At 42.6% G+C, this 15531-nt stretch overlaps 1 protein-coding gene across 4 annotated transcripts in view; it reads left to right on the top strand.

The window, feature by feature from the left end:
• Nucleotides 1-15531, top strand: part of LOC108918048 (uncharacterized) — a 28981-nt gene that overhangs the window by 10714 nt on the left and 2736 nt on the right. For 3 of the 4 annotated variants that reach the window (XM_018724937.2, XM_018724941.2, XM_018724942.2), the window contains exons 6-16: nt 1803-2039; nt 2138-2275; nt 5312-5425; nt 5735-5842; nt 6084-6308; nt 7794-7931; nt 8210-8320; nt 8476-8573; nt 8685-9840; nt 12413-14254; nt 15075-15162. In XM_018724937.2, the coding sequence (XP_018580453.2) occupies nt 1803-2039; nt 2138-2275; nt 5312-5425; nt 5735-5842; nt 6084-6308; nt 7794-7931; nt 8210-8320; nt 8476-8573; nt 8685-9840; nt 12413-14254; nt 15075-15162 (4255 nt within the window). The remainder of the gene's footprint in view (nt 1-1802; nt 2040-2137; nt 2276-5311; nt 5426-5734; nt 5843-6083; nt 6309-7793; nt 7932-8209; nt 8321-8475; nt 8574-8684; nt 9841-12412; nt 14255-15074; nt 15163-15531) is intronic. The other variant, XM_018724939.2, reaches the window with a different exon arrangement.

The raw sequence follows: 15531 nt of genomic DNA, 5'->3' as shown, positions 1-15531 counted from the left end.
TTGGACTGGGTCCTTGTGTACACCCGTTGTAGTATAGGCATGGGGCTGTCTTGAACGAAATAAGGATAACAAAAAGTCGGATGTTAGCTGCTTCTGCTTCGCAGACAAAGAGCGAAACTGGTAAAGAAGAAAGTTCAGAGAATCAAGAAAGGTACCGACATGTTTATTTTTACACCCTGAAACGAATTATGTATGCGCTTTCCAAATAAAGGAAGGCAGCCGGGACTGATCGAGGAGACGCCCAGATGATTGGGGCAAAGTCAAACGGCTAATAACCCAGCATGACTGAATACCACTGCACGCCTCTGCTTTACAAAGCTGCATCGGATGCTTCTTATTACGAGACTCTTTTGCTGCTATGCTACAAAACGGTTTACAATTTACAGCCCATGTCCTGTGTATCTCTTGTCCTGTACTCGTTTCACTGTTGTGTATTTGCACTTTTATGTCGTTGTGCGTACTGCTCTGTGTTGCACCATGGTCCCGGAGAAGCGACATTTCGTTCCACTGTATACAAGCTATACAGAGGAATGACAATAAAAACCCACTTGAACTCTCCTGTTGGAACCATCGCTCCAAAAAAGACAAATCTTTCTGGGGTCTGTTCCTGTCTAGTGTCTTTGTCTTGCTTCGTCTTTCTGAACTGCCTGGCAAGTGAGTTCAATTGTCCTGTGGCTGCTCAGGTTCTGGGTGGAGAGAATTTTTCTACTCTCTCAAAAATCAAAATGTTTTACAGTAAAAAACATTCTACCAAGAATGGTGGTGACAGTGCCATGTTCTGGGAATATTTTGCTTCTGCAAATTTTCTTTACCAGACAATTGAGAAGGAGAATTTCTGGTTATCAGTCTTGAGTTGAAGCTGAAGTGCAGCTGGGTCATGCTGCAGATCAGTAACCCTAAACAAGTAAGTCGACATCTGAATTGTGGTGTGGTGGGGTGGGGGGGGGGGAAAGGAAGTTATAGAATGGCCTAGTAAGTCCTGACCTAAGTCTGTTTTGAGATGTTGTGCAAAGACCTAAAATTGGATGCTAAACAAGTATAATGTTGCTTAGATAAAACAGTTTTGCACTGAGGAATTTCAGTGATGTGAGACCCAGGTCATCAGCTATAGGAAGGATTTAGGTGCAGTTATTGCAGGTATAAGGGGAGCAGCCAGTTAATTATTGTGAAGGGGCAATTATGTTTTCACAGCGATGATGGCTCGTTTCATTTTCTTCCATACCAAGAAAATTACCAAAAATATTGGTAGCACTTTTTCTCTGACAGGCTTCATTCATATGGAATTAGAACTGACAAAGATCTGATCAAACTTGTGTCAAGAAGCTGCAAAATAGAGAAAATAGGGGCAAATTTCATAGCAATGTATTTCTGTGAGACGTCACAATGATAAGTAACGCACTGGTGCCTCTAGTAACTCCGGTACCACACAACTCTTGGGCTTTGGATTCTGATTTGGATGCTCAGCTTGCTTATTCTGCAGAGTTTGGATGGTTTCATCTGGGTGTTGTGGTTTCCTCCTGTAGCCCACATGTTTCCTGGGAATTATACTTGTAAATTTCCTGTAGTGTGTGATATCCTTGGAATACACTGGGATACTCTCCAAGGTGTACCCTGCCTTTTACGCTATGTTTCTAGATGAGATTCCAGACTGCCATGACCCTGAACTGGAAAACCAGTTATTGATGATGGATGGATGGATTTCAAAATGATTTTGTGAACTGCTCCTTATATAAGTCAGTTTTTTCTGCATTTACTGAATAAGCTATAGAAACTTAGAGCTGGGTTCTTCTGCTTTCCCACAGGTTGATGTAAAGGTCGAGAAGGAGCCCTTCCGTCGCTATGTGGGGTGTATTCAAACAAACGTTTTCGGTAATGAAATGGAGCTCCCGTTTGAAGAGAGGGACTGCAGGGTTACCCTGCTGTCAGGGGACCTGGTGCAGTTCTGCCTGGTGACTGATCTGGTGACCAAGCGAAAGAGGGCTGCGAGAATTTCACTGCGGCCAGACACCTTTCAGTCCACCAAGGAGACCAGGGAAATGGTGAGGCCTGCATGCATTAAAGCACTTCACCTATGCTTTTTTCATGGCTCGGGGAGAAGGGGTGATGTTTATTAACCTCACCCTACCGCTACCCACAGGGCATCATAATGAGCATCAAAGATAATTGTGGTTCCATCACATCAGAGCATCTGAACAACCTGCACTTTGAGACAAAGGAGAGCCTGGATGAGGTTGACCTCAATGTTATGGACGAAGTGGAGTTTACGGTCGTTCGTGTGAGTACATCATTTTCACCCTTTTTTTTTTTTTTTGTTTGTTTTTTTTTGCTTTCCGGCATTTAAGGATGTTCATAAGAATCACCAAGGGGTTTGACATTGTTGTAAATGGGAATGTTTGTCATCTCAGTGCACTGACTGTCATAATTTATCACTGTATACTACTCTGTGTACCCAGCAGTATTTCTTAAAATTATGGGGGGGAATCAGTTTATTATACAGTATACAACAAGTGATTTCACTGTGCAATGTCACTTAAATGTCAAATGATTCAAAATTGTATCACCTTACAGTAATTGCATTACTTCTAAGTTGAACATTATGGCATTTGCTCCTATGTAAAATTAAAAACTAACCGTTTAGACTTAGTATATTAAAAATTCAGGCCCAACAGTAGGAAGTCGATGCAACAAAAGTCAGTACACCTTTCATTACTGAGATTCAAATATCAGTAGGGGTGTACTCACTTCTGTTGTATACCGTACACACCCATGCAATTCATTTTGCTAAAGAAAAAATCTTGGCAAGAAGTTTGAACAAGATGGATTGCTGACACTAAGACCTGTAGTATGGCTTTTTTGTAAAGTCTCTGGAGTCCAGTTTCATAGAAATTCACACATACTGGAATGCTGCAAAAAGTAAACTGTGCATAGGTGAAGCATCACAGACATCAGCACATACGGTGTCTGCACCATCTTGAGTGTTGCCAATTGTTAAACAGTATTTATCAAGTTTTCCAGAACCGTGATTTTAACAGCATGATTCTCTCCATAATACTCTTATGGTTTCCTAGGATAAAAGCCTTGCTACTATCGATTACTTGTCAAACTGAGTAATTTTACTGTAAATTATAGGAGAGTGTGGCGTTGTAGATCAGCACAGCCCTGCCCTTCTTGTAATTGACAATAAAATTGCCCAGTTTTGCAAATACTTGAGAGTGGGGAAGGTATAACCAAAGTTATGAAGTACCATTATATTAACCAGCTGCAGGTAACTCAGAATCTCGTGACATTGTGTCCTGACCGTAGGGCCACCACAAGCTGCCATATGGACTTAGCATTTTTTACCATAACTTATGCATGTTTGAAGTTGTGTTGAAGGGAATTCATCATAATTTTGATGGTTCCTAAATAATTTAGTAGCAGGTTGTGTAATGGTTAGAGCTGCTGTCTTTGGACTCGGCAGTTGCTGGTTTGAATTATTCTTTCTGGTGTAATACTCACAAGCTAAGTACAGTAGAAATTATTTTGGGGAAAACATATAAATGGGTAAATAGTAGGTAGCTTAACATAAGCTGCTTTGGAGAAAAGCATCAGGCAAATGTAGGTACCACTTCAGAATGGGTTGAAATGCTGTGATGGTATATGGTTCACAATGTGTTTGGGGTGGTACGGTGGTGCAGCGAGTGTCTCTCAGCGCCTGGGAGGTGCAAGGGGACGTGGGTTCGATCCCCACTCAGTCTGTGTGGACTTTACATTTTGTCTGCATGGGTTTCCTCCCACACTCCAAAGACATGCTGTTCAGGTTCCTTCATAGTGTGTGTGTGTGTGTGTGTGTGTGTGTGTGTGTGTGTGTGTGTGTGTGTGTGTGTGTGTGTGTGTGTGTGTGTGTTCCACTGATGTATGGATGAGTGACCCAGTGTAGGTAGTGTGTCCAGCAGTGTAAGTCACCTTGGTGAATAAGGTGTGGGCTGATAACATTATATAGAGTTCATTGGAAGTCGCTTTGGAGAAAAGCCATCAGCTAAATGTAAATGTTTTCATTCTTTATATCATTCCTTGACCTCATATGTCCAAGGGATTATTAATCTTGGAAAGTTTGAGTCCCATCCAGATACAAATGATGGGTTCAATGTGACCACTCAGTTACTTATTGGCATTTGCCTAACCCCTTTAAGAAAGGGGTTATTAACCTTTCTTGCCGCTATGGACCCCTTCTGAGAATAATGTATTTAAATGCATAGTTACATAGGATTACAAAGAAAACCAATTGTACAGAAATATTTTCAAAAATTAATACTGCATGCATTGGTAATTGAAGGAAATTCTAAATTTGTTAGTGAAAATAAAGGTGCAGTTCCCCCCCCATGCAAGACACCTGCCTATCAGCTGATTTAAATCATGTCAGGGAAATATATTTCATCATGATAGAGCAACTGGTAGCCTTCAGTGTGAGAAATGAGTATTCTTAAATTGTTTTTCAAGGTTTTAGGTGCTTTAAGGTTTTTAGATGCATGTATGTATTAGTAATATGTGAAAGCTGAAATGACAGCATGTCTGCGTGTGCAAGCAGAGCATAAGAAAGGTGGAAGTGAGAGCAAGAGAATCCAGGAACTGTTGGGATGCGGCTGAGCCACCGGCATCTGACAGATGGTCACTTTCCTCTTCTCTTGCACACAGTTAGAACGTGACGTGCCGCCGATTGTCACGTCTACCAGGGCGTAAGCGTTGTATTAATGCGATTCTTCGGAAACTAGTGGAAAAATACTTTTTAGGAGCTCTGCTCACGCTAACCAATGATAAAAAAGCTATGCCCTGTACTAAAATGTGTGTATAAAGGCTGTGTAAACAATGCCTAGGGAGACAAGTGTGACACTACCCAAGTGCGCATTGTTCTCCCCGCAATCGTTGGTCAGAAATAAAGCTTTGGTTCTACTCCTAGAAGGCCTTCACCTTGTGTCTGAAATTTCTACCGCAGAAACAATTATACAGACATGCAGACTTGTGAGGGTTAGTTTTTGGAGCATAACATCACTGACATTTTCATGGTACGGAGGCCAAGATAATCAACTGACTCCGCCCAAAATTTTTATACATCACTTAAAGCATGATGGGATGTTTTATGTCATGAACAGCACTTATGTTAAAACACCTGCTTTCTTTCCCTGCATTAAAGCTTCTAACTTTTATCCCTCATTTACTTTTGATTAGTTTTTTGTGCATTTCTTCAAGGTGATGTAAAGAGAATTTTCAAGCATTTGGTTAGAGTTTCAACAGTTATCAGGAGACCCTTTTATATTTAGGGCCATATTTGCAGGCGAATTCTCCAGGAAATCGGAAAGCTGTTCGCTTGAAGAAGCTACCCGAAGGCACGCTGATGTTGAAGAATAAGACCACGGAGAAGACTGCGGAAATTAAAAACGCCAATAAGGTGGGAAACCCTGCCCTAAACACGTCAAGGAGGAGGATAGGTGCTTTTGATCATTGTATTCTCTGTCCCTGTGCCTTAAGGATTCTGAAACTAATAACTGGAACACTTAATTATGGAATGACATCGTGACAAGTCTCTGGGATTCCTTAGTCAACGTTCTGTTGTATTTTTCTCAGTGTATCCTCAGTATATTAGAATGTAACATACTTTAACCAGAGTTTTTAAAACTTTTAATTTTATGAATCTTTCTGTAATGTAGGAGAAAAGGTTGATTAGCCTAATGCTCTGATTGACCCCTGCCCTTCTTAGTGGAAAGCTGTGACCTCAAAGGCACTGCCACAAAGAACAGTGGTCTTCGAGGATGTCAGCAGCAAGCAGTATGAAGGCACGGTCCTTAAACCCATTAATAAAATGCAGGTGAGAGGGGAACCTAGCATTTGGGGGTGAAATGGGATATCTTGTCAGTCCAGATTTTGTAGTCTATGACTGACTCAACATGATGAACTCGTATTTGTTGGCTGTTATAAAAACTTGCTGCTTCCATTGGGGTTTGACCCAATACGTTGCGTAGAGAAATGCTGTAGATCCAGCCTTCTGAAGCAGAGGACACATTAAGCTCAAGAATTGCTCTTTGATAAAGTCCTCTTTTCCCTTGTAGGAAGATACCAGCAGTTCATACCCAGGTCTCCTGGTTTTTGTGCTTGAAGGAAAAGAGAACCAGTTGCCATTTGGGGCAGGTGATGTAGTGTCGGAAGCCTCCATGCTGCTCGGTGATAAAGTCCAGTTCAACATTTCTACCAACCGTGAGACAAAAGCACAGCGTGCCATCAATGTGGAAATCCTGTCGGACACCTTTCAGCAGACTAAGGAACCACGTGAGATGGTGAGGCAGCATGGTGGGGCAACATAGTGCTGGTGCATAGCACCTGTGGTGTGCGGATTGATGAGTTCAAACCTGGTTCACTCTGTGTGGTGTCTGCATTTTCTGCCCATATTTGCATAAGTTTGTGTTGGATGGTGTCCTGCCACAGCCCAAGTCTAGGGTGAAAATGGAGCTTAACACTGAAGTACCTAAATCGGTTTCAAATACAGCTACAAAGGTGGGTTAAATTGGTTGCCAATTGGCAGTAAGTGTCAGCTATAAAAGATGGCTGACCGTTGGCACGTTGAATGTTGAAAGCAACATGAGGCAGCTTACAGAGCTCCGAAGAGGCAGAATATTTGGTGCCCAAATTGCTAGTGCATCATTCAGAAAACTGCAAAAATATTTCATGTGTCAAGGCAAAGTCTCTAACAGCATGTGCCAGACATGGCCAAACTGTGTCAGCAAAGAAGAGCAGTGATTTGCAAGTTGAGGTCACTGCAGGGATAGACGGACACTTCACAGCCTGAACAAAAACTACATCCTAGGTGTCGCAAAGTTGGAATGTATGACAGAGCTACCATTTGGAGCGACTCACTAAGGCCAGTGCAAAAAACAGACATAACCTTTGGGCAGTACAAAACTGGGACCTCTGAGCAACAGGAGAAAAGTAATATGGTCTAACTAGTCATCTTTCACCAAATTTCCTACATTATGGGGGGGTTTATGTTTGGAGAAAGCCAAAGGATGCCTTCAATCTGCAATGTCTGTCAACAGTTAAGCATAGGAGACCTGTAATGGTATGGATGGTCAGCTTGTGGGAGTTATTAGGTTGAATGATTGCTCTACGTCTTTCTAGAACAGCCAAGGAATTTGAAGCCATTTTACAGGATCAGGTGTTCCCTATGGTGGAAACGGTTCCCTTATGATGATCATATATTCCAGGATGAAGTCGAATGCATTCCATGGCCACCCTAAACGCTGAACATACGAAGTTCTGGGGCTCGGAGTGCAAACTAGACTTCAACTTACTTCATCTGTCAGAGAACTGGAGGCTTTTCTTCTCAGAAGAGTGGTGTAATATCCCACTACACACAGTTCAGGGCTTGTATGACAACGTTGCAAGAAGGATTGCAGCTGTTCAGAAGCCAAAGGGTGGCAATACTCCTTATTAGGTCCTTGATATTAATACTGTATGTTAAGTATAATTTATTTTGTCCACATCCTGTATGTCGCATTGTTCTGCTCCGGTTGATTCTTTGTTGGTAGTTTTGTTTGTCTAAGGAACCCTACAGTTCTAGACAAAAGCATTCAGTAAATTCAAGTTAATAATCAGTTGTCACTTTTTAGAAAAATGCCCAGTAAATGAAAGTAATAACTAGACATGATTGGGATCTGAATGGCCTTTGAGTGGTTTTTCTTCCTCTCTTCAGAAGTGTTGCATGTTGGCAATGCAAAGTAGGGTTTTGCTTTTTTTTTTTTTTTCATCCATTTGTGCTTCCCCAGGGCACGGTGTTGGATCTGAGGGAGTCATTTGGGTTCATCAGGTGCAAGCAGGACCCACAGTTGTTCTTCCACCTAAGTGAGGTCATGGAGGAGATCAGGCTCAATCTGTCGGATAAAGTGGAGTTCACAGTTCTCCCAGTATGTGGCATCTCTCTTTTAGGATGACCCTTGTGATGGGGTGATGAGTCTGGTATTTGCTCCTGAAAATGGCAATGTGTAGAAAATGCTATTGGTAGAAACTTGGCACCTTTCCATCCAACTGTTTGAAAACAATATCACAGTTAAGCCTCCCGGGACAGTGTCTGCTGATACATATGAACCTCTTAGTTGAGATAGATGCTCTCAAAGGCAGTACAGTTGCATCGTGTGGTAATGGGAGGTGTAAAATGTGTACTCTCACAAGTCATTCTTCCTAGACTAAATTGGATGGGAGTGGTCTGCAAGCTGTGAGGATCAAGAAGCTGCCAGAGACTGCCTTTCCAGCAACACCAAAGTTGGATACCCTCAGCAGTACTAGCAAAGACAAGGTTTATTCTGTATCTTGAAATATTCCATGAAGGTTTTATTTCGTAGATTGATTATTGATGCTTTGGACATACAGGTAATCAGGTAATTAAATTGTCCACAGCATATGTTAAGTGGTCTGTTATCTTTGCAATTGCTTTTGCCTGTCTGTTCACAGAAAATTACTGTCAAACTGCTAAGAGACTCAGTGAATGAGGAAATGAAGAACCTGAAGGTCAAAATTGAATCTTTCAGTTCAGATGATCCACAAGATCAGTGAGTGTCATAGTTTGAAGCTAGCGTGCCCTTTTTTTGAAAGTGCAACATCTCTTTGCAGAGACACCCACTGATCACATGAGTACAGTGTCCACCCTCTGTCTGTTTCAGCCGTGTTTCAGAGGCAGATTACAGAGCAGATGGTAAAAGAGAACTTGACCTGCAGTCGTCGAAACACGGAAGTACTTTGCAGCTTGAGGAGACCACTGCAGAATTTGTTGGAGAACTGGTTGCGGATGAACAAAGCCCCAATCCCAAAAATCCTTCAAAGAGAAATGGCCACAGAAGTCCTGAGGTGGGAAGCAAAAAAAACGGTGGCGGTGCTGAGCGTAGAAGTGACAGCTCCAGCTGTTCTCACGGCAGCCATCGTGAAAAGCACCAGAGTCCAGCTAGGGCGCAAGACCAGAGACATAGCCGCGGCAGGGACCAAGAACGCGGATATAAAGGTGGACGCAGCCGCAGTAGGGGCCGAGAGCATAGGGACAAGGGTGGATACAGCCGCAGCTACAGTAGGGACAGAGAACATAGATACAAGGGTGGACGTAGCCGCAGCCACAGCAGGGGCCGAGAACGTAGATACAAGGGTAGATTCAGCCGCAGCCACAGCAGGGACAGAGAACATAGATACAAGGGTGGATACAGCCGCAGTTACAGTAGGGACCGAGAATGTAGATATGAGGCCAGTCACAGCAGGGACAGAGAACATATGCATAAGTATAGCTATAGTCAGGACCGAGGATACAAGCACAGTCACTGTAAGGAGATAATTATTCAAAGCAGCAGGAGATGGCATCGTAGCCGAAGCCACGACGGGGAGTGCAGCAACACCAGCAGTAGGAAGCGTAGCCAGAGCATTGATCGCTCCAGCAGTCTTGACAAGAGGAGTAGGAGCCCAGAGCAAACAAGCTGTCCTATCATTGACAGCTGCCCAGCTGCTAATGACAAAAACAAGGGGCCTTTACATGTTCCTGAGACTCAGGAACTGCCCATGTCTGGCAGCTCCTTGGACATGGAGCTGGCTAGGAAGAAGAGGGAGCTGGACCTGCTTGAGGAGCAGATAGCCCGCAGAAGGGCCATTATAGCGATGGAGCGGAAGGGTCAAGCCCAGAGGAACCAATCTGAAGAGAAGTGCCTTGTGGATAAGCATAGGCTGCCTGTGGAGCCTGGAAATATTTTTCTAGAAGAGAGGATTTCAGATTCATTACCCATAAAATCCATTCTTAAGAAATGCAGTGAACCTCTTGTGGATCTGGATATCCAGCCAGAGGTATGTTTGTAAATATTGTTTATGGTATGCATAAAATTTTGGCTATTTATCCCCCCCCCAACTTAGACCGTTGGCCTAAGTTGACCTTAAATCTGTGACGTCATAATTTATGTGATCCAATTTGTGAATATGGTATGTACTCTTTGCCCTTTGTGTGGTGTATCTTTCAATACGTGTTGTCCCAGACTTATAAACTTTGCATAATAAACATTTTGCCAATACAAACTCTTGAAGGGTTTAGGCTGGCATAGCAAATTCAAATCGCCTGCCAAAGCGTTACCCAGTTTGTTGACAGATGGCAATTATGAACGGCATGTCGTGCCTTCAGTTTTTCAAAAAGAGCAGAGAAAGAGGGGAACAGAAGGGGAATAAGCTCTAGATGAGCCCGTGTCTCCTGTATCTACCAGTTGTGAGCTTCTTAGTAAAGTCCTACCTCTCCATCATTGTGCAGCTCAATCTCATACAGCTGATGTGCAGTTGTTCAAAGTAAAATAACGCACAACTTATGCTGCCTTTTTTTTTTATAAAAAAAATTGCTTATTCTGCTTTTATTTCTTGATACACTTCTATTGGATATTGGTGAATTTCCTGCGATGTGTGGGATTGTCAAGGAATTGACTCGGCATAGACATTAGCTGCACAAATGCCTTTTTTCAGAGTGTGTGAACAGCAGACCAACACGCGTGCATGGGGGACGTAGTAACTTCACCAGCTACCAGAGGAAAGGTTCTTCAACACTGCATACCCCCCAATACAAGCTTCTAGTACATTCTGGTCCAGCTAAATTACTCTCGCTTATCACATAGGTTGGACGTCAAGAACAGAATTGATGTTTGTCCAGTTGCAGGTAGCAGATGCGAGATATGTGGTTAACACTCTGGAGCTGTTCGTCACAGATCTTTAACAGAAGAATATGTTTACAGCTTGTCGGACACTGTTGACGAACATAAGCTTTGGCCAGTTTCACAAACATCAACTGGTCATCCTCATAAATGCCAGCAAACAATCATCAGCAGTTTAATGCAATCTGATTCATTAGGAAGCAATTATTAACAAACCTCAATTAATTCTGAGTTTTTTATGGAACTCTTCTTTATAAAATTTTGTAAATATTCTTGCCAGGGGGCTCTTCTCCCTTGGTTTCTGTGGTAAAGACAGTTAAATGTGCTGAGAAACAGTGTCACATTGGACTACAGCACTTTTTCAGTAACAAACCAACTCTCTGTCCCAATTGTTTCAAAGTAGGGGATCAACTGTATACAGTAATACCTCGCCCTACATCGTTTCGTGTTGCGTCGATTTCGACTTTACGTTGGTCTTTTGTTAAACATATATGGAAAAATGCAATTCGTCTTTAGTCGGCTGACGTGACTACGTCTGTCAGACGAAAATATTAAAAATTGTTAACTTTAAAATCACTTAAGCAATTAAGTGTAAAATCAAATAAAAATAAACGTTAAAATAATATTGTAATCTATAAAATCAATTAAAAGCTTAAAAAAAATTGTTTTACCTGCCATTTTTTGCGTTTTGTTTCATTTTTTCTTTAGCATTAATTGAAGTGTCTACACTTAAGGCGAATGCTTATTAGGGGTTTATACGGGATCTAAATAGTTTTTTTTTTAGGGGTTATTTCGCTTTCCATCGTTTTTCGACTTGTCGCGCCCTTTGGAACCAATTAACGATGTAGGGCGAGGTATTGCTGTACTCTTTCCTGGCATTCAAACCTAATTTGTTCCCAGAAATCCTTCTTTAAGGTGAGGATCCAGATACCAGAGGAACAATTCAAATAATTTGAGACAAAAAAAAATCACAATCCATTCTCCAACCAGCACTAGGTTATTGGGGAGGGAAAAAAAAAGAAGAAATTGACCCAAAAGGGTCAGTACGTTGACATTTTTCTAAGATTGTTCTACCATCCTTATAATACACTGTGAGGAAGATCCTTATTTAAACACTGTAGGTTGTGTCTGAATTGAGGGTTTCATTGATACGACACCAGCAAAGAGTAGGGTTTGGGACCGTTTTCACAAATACCACAGAAACAACAGTTAAAAATGTCTATAGTACAGGTGTTTTTTTACATAGAATGTCAGTGAGCAAAAGGGAGATTCAGTATAGTGAACCATGACCATAATGACCATTTATTCCATTTGTTTGAATAGATGTTTTACCCAAATTTAGTGTCCAAGTATCAGGCCTGTATTACTACCCTAACTTTAGTGATTTAGGGTTTCTTTCATGATGAAAGGAATGTATGACTGTCTTAAGCAGAGGCAATCCATACTCTTACGACCTCTACAAATACATGTTTTTACACTTTCTTGGGCTTTTGTTTCTGTCCTTCACTTGATTGCTGAATAAGCTCTCATCACTCAGTGGACATGCAGTCTTCTTGGGAATAAACATCTTAGTCAGGGGGCAGCCCAAAGCTCTTCCTACTGCTAGCAATATTCTCTGTTGCTCTTTGGCTATACCAATAAAATTTTACCTAATTGACTGCAAAGGTTATAGTTTTCTTCCACAAAGTTCAGGATTGACTCACTTGTTTTTTCCCTCTTTCTCCCCACAGACTGATACTGAAACCGCCCCTTTTAACCAAGCTTATGTCCACCAGTTTGGTTTTGACCAGCCACATGTAAAGTACTCACCGCAAGCCCAGTCATCTGAATCCCAGTATGACTTTGACCAGCTTTCTCTCCCCCTGGCTGCTTCAGGCCAGTCCTCTTGTCATTCCTATTTTGAAGAGGCCTGCCAGCCTCCTTCTGAAGAGGCTTGTCTAAATCCTCATCTTTGTGATTCGTCTGTGAACAAGATTAATTTTTTCGAACCCTCTGTCTGCCACCCTCCTCTCGCTCGGCTTCCCCAAATTACATCAAAGGACAAAAGCAATCTGTCCACCCAGATTGACCGTTTCCTTAAAACCCTCAACAAAGGCGTGGATGCAAAACTCCTGTGCTCCCTTCTTCATGAAGCCAGGGAGGCAACAGCATGTTATGAGGGCCAGTCACCCTACCCACTTCAGCCAGAGCTCCTCTGTCAAAAACGTCAGTATGAGAGCATTCATGAAGGAAGGCCTAAGCAACCAGAAGGCCATCATGAAAGCTATGATTTTCTCCAGCCCCACAAGAAGGCAGTACAAGACAGTAGTGGCTGCTCTTACACCACAGGATTGAACAATATCCCTCAGGAGCACTGGAGAGAGGGAGATGTGCAAGATGAACAGTTTCTCCATGGTGAGAAACTGCATGCTGAAGAACATTACTCTGAAGACTTTGTGGTATCCAATGGAAAGCTTCATAGAGCGAGTCCACCCCCACCAGTGGAGGAGGTTGACACAGAGGAGAAACACAATTTTGGCAAAATGCAGACCTTGCTAAAGACTATTGGGTTAGATTTAGACATGGCAGAGGTTAGCCGATTGGCAGACCGGACAGAAGAGCGCCTCTATGGGAAGAAGCGGAAGATAAGGGAGCAAGGACATCTGGACAAAGAGTCTGAACATAAGATAGGCAGGATGGACCAGCAGAATAGCCAACCAGGTCCTGCAGAATCAAACGCCCGTTCCATTTGTCCCATCATGTCATATCCAGATAAGTTAGAAAGCAGCAGTACCCAAGGCCATATCGCAAGGACCGTTCAAAACATCGAGACTGTTCAGACAATTCAGGATTCTGTTACGGTCTCCCTCTCCGCTCCCTCCGAATCCCAGTATCCTCAGCAATTGTCTGAATCCATTGCGGAGCACTCGGGATATGAAGATACTGACCCTAAGAGTGGGTACGATCTGCAAACTGGAGTCACACTCTCAAACTGGGATTGTGTGCCTCCGCAGCCAGAAACACAGCTTTATCAAGCTTACTCCCAGCATCATCACTCTTTTTCTTACCTGCCATCATTTGGGCAACCACATCCATATGTTTCCGTGTATTCCCACACATCGCCAGTATTCTTACATACACATCTTCCTCAAGTGCCTTTAGCTGCAGCAGTGGAGTCTTACCCTGGATTAGTACCAGGCGTTAATCACCAGTCCCTTGATGCTTTTCCATTATTTAGTGTGCCGGCACGTACTTGTGATTACCCCAAAGACCCTTTAACAGGGTTTCCCATAGTCAGCCAGCCACATGATGGCTCAGCACCTTCCACATTACCTCCTGTGCCAGGTAACAGTAAAAAACAGGCTGGATTTCTCAAAGAATTGCAGAGCTCAAAGTCTCGCTGCTTGAGAGTCATCCAAACTGTGACGCTCAAACAAGAGAAGCAAGAAAAATCCACAGCTCTGAAGGAAGTAACCGTGCATACGCTGAGGTCTGGTTCCACACCGCCCCCCTCGGAGGAGGTCGCGTCGACAAAGGAAAAAAAAGTGTCAAAAATATCTGAAGATGACATCAAGGCCAAACAGAAGAAAAGGGTATGAGAAACATTTTGTTTAGTATGATTTCCCCAGATTTACACCTGGTTTTAGAACTGCATTTCTGGATCAGACTTGGTTTTCCACAGTGCTTCATGGGCCTCTAAAGCAGGATTTGTACTCTTCAGTACACTGTGAACTAGAAGTCTCATGAACATACAGGTGACCCCGTGCCAGAGTACTGTGCAGGAGGGACAAGTCGGCTTTCAGGTCTAAGCCGTCTTCAACGCACCTGTTCGTTGAGCAGCAGTGTACGTGTGGAGTTCCCAGATATAACTAGAAGTTCTAACTCCTGTATTGGAGTTTTCATGTTCTCCACGTGTCTGTGTGAGTTTCCTCTGGGTGCTCTGGTTTCCTCCCACAGTCCAAAGACATGCTGTTCAGTTTCCCCCATAGTGTATGAGTGACAGGGAGTGTGTGTTTCACTGATGTATGGATGAGTGACCCAGTGTAAGTAGTGTATCTAGCAGTGTAAATCATCTTGATGAATAAAGTGTGTGGGCTGATAACACTACGTGGAGTTCATTGGAAGTCGCTTTGGAGAAAAGCATCTGCTAAGTTAATAAAAGTAAATGTATTAAAGTCTTTTAGGCTGTGGGCTATAGGAAGAGTGCCTTTTTTAGTTTAGCCCTGTGGGAGACCAGAACCATTTTTCTACTGAGGAAAAAACAAGTAATCTTAAGACTATCTTTTGTTTCGAGCAAAACTGCTATAAAAGTTACGAAACACCAGGTTAGCCCTTAAAAATGGTGTTCTGTAGTGTTTTGTTTTCCATATGTTCCAGCTGTGTGTTAATAATCTCCTTTTCCCTTCATTGTAGCTGGAGCAGTTCAATGAGAGGATGAGGCTAAAGAAGGAACAGCTGAAGGCCCAGAGGACATCTGATGAATCCCAGAAGCCTACCGCAGGTACTGCTGTCCCTGTAGTTCAGCCCAGCAGGTTACTCACAGGAAAGGTCTTCAACCGTGAAACATTCGATTATCAGTTTGCCTACCGTAGTAGTTTGAAATTTTTTTTGCACGAAATGACAGTCATATTCCTCTTAAAGAATTCCTTTTAACAGGAGGGTCATCGTAGATAAACACTATTTGTTGAGCCTAGAACCAAGAATTTTCAGTCAGATGCTGAAGATGAGGAGCAAAAGTTGAACTTCTAACTAGAAGGGTGCACAATATTATTTTGGAAAAGTGTGCATGTTCACAAATCGTTAAGGTTTTTTTTTTTTTTTGGAAGCTTGGATCAGGTTGCCTATGAACCCGCTCCATTCTCACTCAATG

Source organism: Scleropages formosus, chromosome 8 (assembly GCF_900964775.1).
Source record: "Scleropages formosus chromosome 8, fSclFor1.1, whole genome shotgun sequence".
In the NCBI taxonomy this organism is placed as follows: domain Eukaryota; kingdom Metazoa; phylum Chordata; class Actinopteri; order Osteoglossiformes; family Osteoglossidae; genus Scleropages; species Scleropages formosus.
The sequence above is the reverse complement of the archived record's forward strand: the minus strand, read 5'-3'. Positions and strand labels throughout refer to the sequence as shown.